Raw genomic sequence first — 11430 nt, 5'->3', positions numbered from 1 at the left:
AAGTGAATAAGTTAAATGATTTATGATTTTTAAAAATTTGTTTTGAGTTACACCGATCAATAAATTCTTACAAAAATAAAAATGGAGCTTTGCTTCAACCTGTTTACGGCTGCAAAGCAACTTGGTAACGTGTTGTGAATTAAAGCAGAATAGTGTTAACTAATATGATAAAAAGGGACTTGCTATTACATACATTCATACACGAAAAAAGTAAAATGCATCATAATTATTTTGAGGAATGTTCATATCATTCGAGATAGGCTAATTTACTATGATTATGTTTATTATGTTTAAATGTATTTAGGGTGCTGTAATGGAAATGATCCATTGTGAATCTTCATACTTGCACAGTTGTGTGTGAAATTAGGAATATAATCACAAATATACAGGTAGACTAGAAATCCAATCGAGAAAGATCAATTTGATGTCTTTCAGTATAATAATATGCACATTCCACAAATTCCTACAACAATAAAGCATATATATTTCACATGATCAACGCAATTCATATACGCACAATATGACACAATAAACAATGTTTTCGGATGTAAATCAATTTTCCTATTGGTACAGGAAGTGAATATTCATATTTAGATTGGAAAGTAGTTCAACAAGCAATTAAGATGTATCACGCAATAATGATCATAAAAGTACGTATACTAAACAACACGAATATAGAAACAATAATAAAAAGATAAATTTTTAATTGCAGTGAAATATTTTTGTACAAAATTTCTTCTTTATAAAAAGTATGGCAAGAATATACTTTTGCAGTTTTATTTTTCTTTATACATTTTCACTGTACAAACAATGATATCAAACAATACGATCTTTAACCCATTCCCTAGTATAGTCAGATACTGCACATCGTATTATTCTCACGATCGCATTTGTGATAAAGAAATATTTGAGTTATGGGTGTAATAAACTCATATAAACAGATAACGATATTGTTGTCCATGATCTCATGAAATAGAATAGGATCAAGGCCAAATTCTATTGAGATTCAAATCACGAATATTTTTAGTATTGTGAATCGTGCTATTGATAATGAGGAAATGGAAACAAAAATGACAAAGTCCACGAGAAACATTTTTAACAAAATATTTAACTGTTGATCACCAACAAACTTTCATAATGAGAAATATTTTTCTTGAATGTCTGAATAGGTAGCATTGCCAATGTGCTGATAAAATCGCATAATGTTTTTATGCTGTAGGATATAGTAAAGATTACCATATTGAATCTTGGAAATAGAGGAAATCAAACTCATAATTTTAGTGCTCCAATAGCTTAAAGAACGAAAACAAAACAAAACGTAAAATCGTATACTACAAGAAACAATCATGTGGTCTATTTTTATGAATCTTTAAATTTTGTGAGGTAAGGAAACCATGGAAACTGAGTATAATCCATTCAAAATATAGATTGCTTTCCATGTGGAGTTTACCAATTCCAGAGCTGTTATACATCTTTATTATTCACAACTTTCCAAATACTTCCATTTTCTTTCAATCTATTTTTTTCTGTACATTTGAATAATCCGCTTCTTTTGAAATACAGCCCTTCAGGGCTTACATTCTCCCGACAATTCTGTTTTAAAAATGAACATTTGCCTGATTTCATTTTTTACCGTTTTATATAAAGTCAGACCAATTAAACTGACTCCAAAACGACCGAGGGGAAGCTATCCGAAATAACGTGATAACGTTCAGCGATATCGAGGTAGTTCCGTTGATGGTGCTGTAGAGTTATTAATCTAATGTTGGGTAAATGTTCATTTATGAAAATAAGTTGAAATACGATTACATTACATAGAAGGCATGCATATGATACAGAACAAGTGTTACAAAATTTTACAATTAAGATAATGATGATATAAATATGATTATCATATTGTGATCATATGGGTATCATTGCATCTTTCCGTAAGACGTGATAGTAAACACAACAAATTCAAAATACTACACAATGCACATCTGTTTCAACAAAGTGACAGCTTCATACACACAAAGTGAAATAATCACCAAAATCTTCAGTTCTTCACGATTCAGAATATTCAATAAATATTAAACAATTAATCATCAAAAAGTGAACGAGATTCATTAAATGTGTGACATCAAGGAATTGCGATGACCAAATCAAGACAATTGCTGCATGTTCATACATACCCCAAATCGCCCATGCAAAGTAAATCGGAATTCTTGTTTGAAAGTTGTACGTGATCACATATCTTTTTCTCAAGGGACCAGTTCTAATTTAATAAGGACGAGGGAGTATTTCACGAAACGAATCGTCGATGATTTTAACTGACTTATTTTTAATGAGCCAATCAGGTTTTTAGTTGCTTGTAATAACCATTAGTGAAAATCACAGGTCAAGTCCACCCCAGAAAATGTTGATATGAATATAAAAATAAAAACAAGCATAACGCTGAAAATTTCATCAAAATTGGATGTATAACATAACATAACATAAAATAAGAAAGTTATGGCATTTCAAAGTTTTGCTTATTTTTCACAAAATAGTTATATGAACGAGTCAGTTATTTGCAAATGAGAGTGTCGATGATGTCGCTCACTAACTATTTCTATTGTTTTTATTGCACAAATTTTACAATATTTCATTTTTTTAAAAATTTTACATTAGGGATCAAATTGATTAAACCATAACATGTTAAAACAATGGTAATTCCACATTTTTAAAAAAGAACAAAACTTTCTTTCACATTACAATGAGGGGAAAATTTTGAATATTTCATATAATAAAATACAAAAGAAATAGTGAGTTGGTGACGTCATCAGTTCCCTCATTTGCATACAGCCCAGGATGATCACATAACAATTTTGTGAAATTAAGCGAAATTTAAAAATGTCATATCTTTCTTATTTTACATCTGATTTTGATGAAATTTTCAGTGTTATGCTTGTTGGATTTTCTCTTTTATTCAAAACAACTTTTTGTTGGGCTGGACTTGTCCTTTAATATTGGCTCATGGTATGCTCCCTTGGGGTTCGATTTTATTACAAAATAGGGGCAATCGTGTCATCTCAAGGGTTTAGAAGACACTTGCCAGTGTGGATTGTGGAGCGCTATATTTTGTCCTGGCTTCATCGTCCGAAGAGCATTAGCCGTAAGATTGGGCTCTGTCACAGATATCTCAGCACCCTCCCAAGCCATGGGTCTACTTGCTCCCTGTGAAGGGGGCATCTTCTTACCGCTACCAATTCTTGCTCCCTTCGGATAGGAGGAACCTGTTGCAGCACTCGATGGGTCAAAGGTTTCTGAGATCACATAGCTATCAATGGTCGAACAACGCGAAGCTGATCGGTCTGTCCGCGCCGATGGAACGCGTCGGAACCGTTCGGATCCTTGATGATAAACGCCGTCATCGCTTCGACGTCGTACATCGGGTCGGTAGTTGGACGGCGCTTTGCTTATGATCAACTGCGTGTCGCTTATAGACGATTGATCCGTTACGACCACGGGAAGTTTCCGAGACAACGTCGAGGCAGCAGCACCTGATGAATGACCAACCGTTCGTGATCGTTCTGCTAATGATGTCCTCGATGCTTCGCTGTCTTGATTGGAATCTGTTGGTGAAATGGAGTGAGGACTGATTTGTTGGCGATAATGTAAATGATTCTTTAACTTAGTTGGGTTGAACCCCCTTGGAGCTGTCGGTGAGGCAGTATTGCACGTTCCAGATCCTGTGTTGATATCAGAAGCTGATATCCCCTGTATTGAGGCTGATACAGGCGTTGGTCCCCTCTTCTTCTCTGAAGAGTTCCATTCCTGATACACAGATGCATCAAAATGTTCGCTTAACGCAGCCGTGATCTGTTTAAGATTCGCTGCGGCTCGGCTCATCTTCGCCGATTTCGTTCCGTCGTAGGCATACGCAGGATGTCGCACAGTAGAGCTGCCCGACGTAGCTGCAGAACCATACCCCTTTTGACTCTGTCGTCTCCAGGCTGGCTGACCTTGACGAGCCTGGCCCTTTGGAGGTGAAGGGTAGTTCTGCTGTCCATTCGGAACTCGAAACAAGTCCACGATCTTCTTGGCGCTAATGTTGGCAGCACCTATTAGGTATCTATCACGACCTCGAATATCAAGAGGCTTTGGCACAAATGCATACGATTGAGGCATCCGACCTCTTGATGGGTTTCCAGGAGTGTTGTAATGAGCTGGACGTCTCTCGTACATCGGAATACGATTCGGGATCGTCCTCACCTGGAGGTCAAGATCAAACGTTACCTTCTTTCGAGATCGTGTCGTCCCGCTGTTCGCATCAGAAGGCATATCCCGCTCGCTGGTGGGCTCGTTTATGACGGGACTTTTCCCGATGGTTGTTGCCGGCTCTCGAGGGACAACCATCACATCCGACTGTCCCGTCGTCATTCTCGTAAATCACACATCCCTTTCCGTCGAATCATCTCCAAATATTTCTCAAATTCAGGGTTACCCACTTCTTAAATATGAATCAGCACACGTATAATCAAATGAACGATGCACTCCAATTTCGGTACATCCTCCAAGAGTAGAACGAATGATAATACAGATGGGATTCAGAAGATTTGCTGCATTAGCCACGCAGTAACAATGGTCTGTCACTATGGATAAAGACACAGAAAATCTGCGGGGGATCCCGCTAGACAATGTCAGGTCTACTAAGTATTATAAAGCACTGAACCCATCAGAGTAATACAAGTTTGAAAAGATTCTTGCTCAGAAGAAATTGAAAGCTCACCCTTTGTGATGACGTATATGTGCGGTGAACTTGAACGCCACAATGGAAATTAATCGAAGTTGTGGCTGAGGGCGATCAATTATGAGACAGGTACACATTCAATAGGCAAAAAAGTTATTGGATGTTCAAGGTTGTTTACGCGAAATTACTTCCCCCGGTATTTAACTGAAGGCTGATTCCATGAAATGAACCTGGATAGAAACTTCGTCAACATAATATCACAGTCAACACTTCACTTTACTTTATTCATTTTACGTTTATGAATACGTTTGGATTTCGATGAAGACGTTCTCAATGCGCACTAGTAGTTGACAATCTAGCAAGGTCACATAATATAAGTCCACATGTCTCTTATCATTTCAACAAATACTGTTTCAGTAATATTTACAGTTAGTATTAACTCCTCGAGTTTAAATGATTGTTTGATATCCCCTTCTCTCCTCACTGTCGAAGAAGAAACACAAACATTGACAAGCTTTCAAAAACTTCTACAGAATCTGTTACCAACAAAGCTGACTTGCTGTTTGTGATTAAACACTTCGACGTCTATGCATATGTCAACACGATTGTAATGTAACACAAAATAAAGTAGAGATGTTCATTGCAAATCCATAATCCAGATCGGTATAAACGGACCGAGGAAAACAGTCTAATGCAAGTAGATAAATGTAATCATTGCGTTCTCTCTGATGTATCTCAAATGCTAAGTGAATCACGGAGTCGGTATAGCCGTTGTTAAGTTAACGATGACAAACACAATGGCGAGCACTTGTTAGGTTTCATTAAATGTCACGGAAAATCAGACCTGGTTGCAATCATCATAATTACACGTAATCCAAGGGATATTGAATAGGCATTGGTGGCAACCATTCAAAGTAGACGATGTAGAAAAGACATTGAAGATATGAAGACGCCAGGAACCACAGTTCAGCCTTGTTTCAGCGCTCATCAATTGACCAACCCAGAAGACACTAATTAGAGACTGCGGAATATCTTCAACCGCGATTTCTTCCTTCCAAGGTAAATGTCACATCCTGGTCGATCAACCCATCAAAATAAAAGTTTTCTTTGAGGGTGAACATGCAGCTACGACAGAAACCTGTAGAATGATGCTGAACAAAGGTGGATGGGACACAGGTAACAAACGGAGGAGTTCTTGGGAGATAAATGAAAAAGACCAGCGGCGAACGCTTGGAGGCTTTCCTGTTTGTATACAGGGGTAATCTTCTTTGAGCGCACCACCAGTCGGTCTGGTAGAAGGGGGCATTTACGCACCCCTTCCAAATGGATCGATACTTCTTTTACTGCTCGTTGAAGCCACGGAGCTATGAATATTCACAAGTTCCCGAACTAATGACCCTTCATTTCACAATGTTTTCAAATTCATTCACATATACATTTTGTTTAACCTTTAAGATGCCATAACAATATCTGAACAAAGCCGATCAAAATGAATGATGGCTTACCCGAAATATTAAAGGGAATTTCACCTTGCCCCTCCCCCAATATTGTAATAAAAAATAGCATAAAAATAATAACAAATATTGGTAAAGGTTTGATGAAAGTCCATTGAATGTCAAAGAAACATATGTATATATATTTTCCCTTCAGTACATCAACAGACAAATTATTTCACATCCGCTCCTGAAATAAAAGCCTTTTAGCCATCGTAAACCATTAAAAATTTAATTTATGCATTTTATATTACATATCATATGGGAGAGCAGCTCCTCACATATGACGTCACTAATAGAAATGAAATTCTTATTACTTTGGTATATTTCTTTATTTGTCGATGGATATTTTTCAAACCCTCACCAAAATGCTTTGTTATTATTGGGGTATTTTTACAACAAACTTTTATTTCAAGGTGAGCTCCCCCTTTAAGACTATATTTAGTATTAATTTTTTAATAGAACCAATCATCATGATGTCCACAGACAATTTACAATTAAAGGGATGAAGTTTAGAACTACTATTCCCAACCAATTAAAGATGAATTATTTCTGCAGCAGCCAGCAGGTCTCCCTCTTTAAAAGCTGGTGTCAGAGCTGGGACTCGACAGACTACCCTCTTTATTTATGTAAAGGAGAATAAACAATCAATCAACTAATATTTCTAGAGATCATTAGAGGATGCGCAAATGAATAAAAACATTCATACTTTCTTCATATAAATAGCGACGATTTTATTTTTTACAAGGTAGGGATGACATTCATTTTAGCTAGTAACAGACGTAAAAAAATATTATCAGTAAAAATGCCCTACTTATGTTGTTTTCATTTCATTTATGTATGTAAATCTTAATCATCATATTATTTAATGTAGGTTTGAAAAAAAGCGCTTAAGAAACAAGATTAATTGGTTGTTATTGTCAATTGATTGATTTATTTAGATACAGATAAATGGTATAATAAAATACATTTTTTCAAATGATTTCTTACAATGATATGGATGTAATTAACGCATCATGTATCGGCCTAACAGCCCTGACTACCACCTAACTTCTCTATTATGTATCTTATATTGGATGTATGACTTTACGGGGTCTGATGGTGATATTGATTGGTATGGTATTTACGTTTTATACCCAACAATACCTCCGTGACGATTTGCTGTTCTTCCTCTGTGTTTCTTTTGTTAATCAATCGATTAGTGATGTATACAATGTAAAGATTGGTTCCATGGGCTCGCATTGTGCTTCACGACGCGGGGTGCCCACTTTAAGGAGGGAGGGGGGGGGTGATAGAATGGTGTCTGTTGGCGGTGGGGGGGGGGCACTGCATTGTCAAGCGCCATCTGAAGTGTGAAACGTTGCTGTAGGAGGGACGAATCCGTGGAATATCTGGGAGGCACTACGAACGATTCTTTGATCATTTCGTAAGATCTTCTCGAGAAGGCCGTGCGAAACCAGCGTTCTCAAACCGTTCGAAGGTCATTCGTAAGTTCGCAGCTTGGTCGATGGTCTTGTCCAAGTTGTGTGTGTTTTTTTTCAACGTCGTACAAAACCCTCTCTTTGTAAGACGTCGTGCAAATTTAGAGATGTAGGAACATCGTAAGAACTACTCAAGATTATGTAGCTTCAAAAGTGCATTCTAGGAGCCTTAAATTATTCACAGAGGGCTCCTACGGCGTTCGCAAGAACGTCTTACGAACGGAGATTCTTACGGCGATCTTACGAACTATTCATGGCATTGGTAATAAGACGTTAACAATGGATTCGTAAAGCGTTGGTACAAAATTTATGCAACTGTCGCAGAAAACTTTCTTATGAATGACTTCTTCTTCTTCTTCTTACGATTGTTGCGAGTTTCAAATACGACCATCATGCGACAACATAAATCATAAGATGGCCTTAAGTCTGACCAAAGAATAACTGAAGGCATTCTTACGAAAGACGTATGAATCCAAGGGTCATTGTATAATCGAAAATAATAATCATCTTAAGATTGTCTTGAGTTTTTCTTTAAGGTGGTTAGAATCTTTGCCCCATCTCCGGATCTCTATGAACTCATAAATTCGTACGAAAAAGATTTGCACGAACGATGTGTTCAATAAAACTTTCGTGAGTGCCTTACCATACACAGTCGTAGAGGGAGATGTCTATTTTCGAATTGATCTGCAGATTGATTTGTACGATAATATCAATAGGTTTCAATACAGAAAATGGTATTCATTTTCTTTATAATATTACACTATCATAACCAATCAGTGTTATATTTGAAAAAGAAAGAAAGGGGTAGGTCATCATAGACACGTTTTACAATACAAACAAATGAATTACTAGAACATAAAATTACATTTGATTCATAGTATTTGTATGGAGTTATTATGAACTCTACAATATTTGTATGCACCTGCGCTTCTCTGATTAAGCAGTGGTTAAAATGTACGCATGTAACCCCAGATGGCAATACATGGTAAATAATGAAATCAAGCCAATTAACATCTGGGGGCTGTATTTCCAATACAGTGCATAATAAAATGAAAACCACAACAATAACAAAAAATGCTTGTACAATATTGTTGACTTTATTCTCTCAAGCAGGCACGATTATAAGCAAATAACGGACTGATATGCTCAAATATAAAGCCAGATGTGCAAGAAATTATGATGCAAAGTCTGATTAAGAACATACCATTGACTAGCATTAAAAAAAAATGTCATAATGATTGTTAGCGGGACTTCAGCTCTCCCCATATGTATATTTGATTTGTAATATATATGTATGATGTATGTTTAATTTGTATTTGTTTTGTAATGTCAATGACGGAAATGAGAAAAAATGAACTACTTGAACTATTAACAACTTATTTGAGATTAAAACGAAGAAAACGGATACGTAACAAAAGAAGAAAAAAAAGAGCGATAAAAAGTATTTTTTTTGTAAAGGTGAGTGAGTGAATGATTTATTGAATAAATGGCATACAATGTGTACTAGGAGTTCCAGCATCTATAACTCTTACAGTAAAGGTAGTAATTATTCGGTGATATTCCTGCTAGACATGTTTTCTCCCGATGCCTTACACATTTTACCCTCCACCATCTAATTTAATAATTTCAATATCACTATTCCCCATCTGTATTTTATATATAGCAGTAATGCTAACCCTTCGTTTCCGCTATATGGGAGAAAACCCCAGAGCCCCGTGACAGTCCCTCATCTGTAATTACGCCCTCTATAGAATCACGAGAGATTTGAGGTACCCGAACAGACAGTTCACCTGATATCATGACCAATTCGTTTCACTATCCAAATAACTGTCACATCCTCCTCTCATACGCTCTCTCATCCATGGTATACAGCGGTACTCCGAAATAAACTTGGTGCGGAGCTTTTGACTTTGGAAAAGTTTCCTCTTGGTTTTCAGACCGTAAACTTTTCGAAACTTCTCACCGTGTATGAAATTGGAATAAGGAGTATGGAAAGTTCCCAAACTTAATTCATTTTATTATTTTTGCGCAATTCTATTCATCCGCGATTTATACAATTCCCTGGTGGCATTTTACCCCGTGTTTTCTTGGATCAAACATAAACGAAGCCTATGATGTCGGATGACAAGCCAGTTATTGATGTAAGTTCAGGTAACGGTATCGGAGAACAGACTTCGGATATACAGACAGGGACCTCGACATCCTCCCCAACATCGGCAACAGCGTCAGCAGCATCGAAGCTGGCAGAAGAAAGAAACAATAACCATCCGAATGAAGACACATCCTTACATGGTGAAAGTGACCTTCACCATGTAAGTGGTGACGGCGTTGCACCGGATCTGCAGATCGGTGACAAGCCAAGGTCAGGGATTGGTGAGGATGAGGAGGGAGGAGAGACAGGTAACCTTGATGAGGATTCGAAACCCCAACCTGAGACTTTTAAAGATGGTATTCCGTCAACCCCTGATGGAGAAGGTCAAGCAGATGATCAGAAATGGACGAACCAGGAAGGTACCCCGAAAGATGATAAAGGTGATGGGTCCATAAATGGACAAGAAAATAAGCAAAGCAAGACGACGCCACTACGACGCACAGGAAGCAAAAAGCTAGAGGGTAATGGCGTCAAGAAGAAGCGCATAAACTCAACGAAGGGGAGGCCAAAGTCACGAATTGTGAAGGACGGGCCTCATAACAGAAATAGTTTTCGAGAAAGTAAAAGGGCAGTCAAAGAGACTGGAACATATTCAGAGTCCAAAGAAGGATGTATCAATGATGGGATCTGTAGTGCTCCTGGCGAGGAGAAGGTACCAGACAAGACTATAGAAACTGGTAAGGAGGAGGGGGAGGATAGTCAAAGAGAACAAAGTGAACCGCAGCGTGTCGAAGATAGTTTAAGCATTGAAACGTCAAAAGGTGGCAGCACCATGGGGAACGATGACAATTCTGAAGGAAATTCAAACCTCTCCAATGGAACGGATCCAACGGTTGCCGGATCGCATCAAGAGCAGGATGAGAAGGAGGAAAAGCCCAGTGGCGATGACCGCCTGAATAGCTCGCAGTCACGGCTATCAGAACGTGACACCGTTACGTCGTCACACGGAGTTCGTGACGGGGTGTCACCGGTATCACCAAGACGGCACCTCGATTCCAGAGATGCAGAGAACCGGAGCCCTGGACGGGTCGGAGACCGTGCGCATGGTAGGCAGTTTGGGTCCTCGAGGCGTTCCTACAGACATACGGTAAGTCATGGCCATGTCTCAAAGAACTAAAAACAATTTACGTTATCTTTTTCTTTTAATAGTCAGGTGACCATAAGAGGTTTATTCATGAATGGAAAGTTAAGAAGTTTTAGAAATTTCGATCATCCAATCGTATTCCTTACTTTTAAATCATGATGATTAATCAAATCCAATAAAGATTTTGTAAGTTACTGTAGTGCTCCTGCCTTCAACATGTTCAAGTTTGCGCTTCTAAAACAGATTCTCAATTGGTGTTCCCATCGGGTTAACTTGAAATTCAATATGTCCTGATCAGAACTGTTGTTGTTGGTAATTACTTGAATGCAAAGTTTGGTGTCAAGATTAATTTTGATCGTGACCCTGCGAACGATTTTTTTGTAGATCGGGTTCTGGTTTTGAAAAAAATGACAACCCCCCCAACAAAAAAAAAAACACACAAAACAATCCAAACAAAAAACAGAGATAAAAAATAATAAGCTGAGTTTGATCCCAAAAATGACAATACC

General features: G+C 37.8%; 1 protein-coding gene across 1 annotated transcript; it reads left to right on the top strand.

Moving 5' to 3' along the window:
• Positions 1-9799: 9799 nt before the first annotated feature.
• Positions 9800-10954, top strand: LOC121431174. The gene has a single exon (XM_041628684.1). The coding sequence runs from the start codon at positions 9800-9802 to the stop codon at positions 10952-10954; it is 1155 nt and encodes a 384-aa protein (XP_041484618.1).
• The last annotated feature ends 476 nt before the right edge of the window (positions 10955-11430 follow it).

This window comes from Lytechinus variegatus, chromosome 17 (assembly GCF_018143015.1).
Source record: "Lytechinus variegatus isolate NC3 chromosome 17, Lvar_3.0, whole genome shotgun sequence".
In the NCBI taxonomy this organism is placed as follows: Eukaryota; Metazoa; Echinodermata; class Echinoidea; order Temnopleuroida; family Toxopneustidae; genus Lytechinus; species Lytechinus variegatus.
This window is presented reverse-complemented; position numbering and strand designations above follow the sequence as displayed.

What these genes read in the sequence shown, in the direction of transcription:
- LOC121431174 (XM_041628684.1), top strand. Translation starts at nt 9,800, where the DNA reads ATGTCGGATGACAAGCCAGTTATTGATGTAAGTTCAGGTAACGGTATC.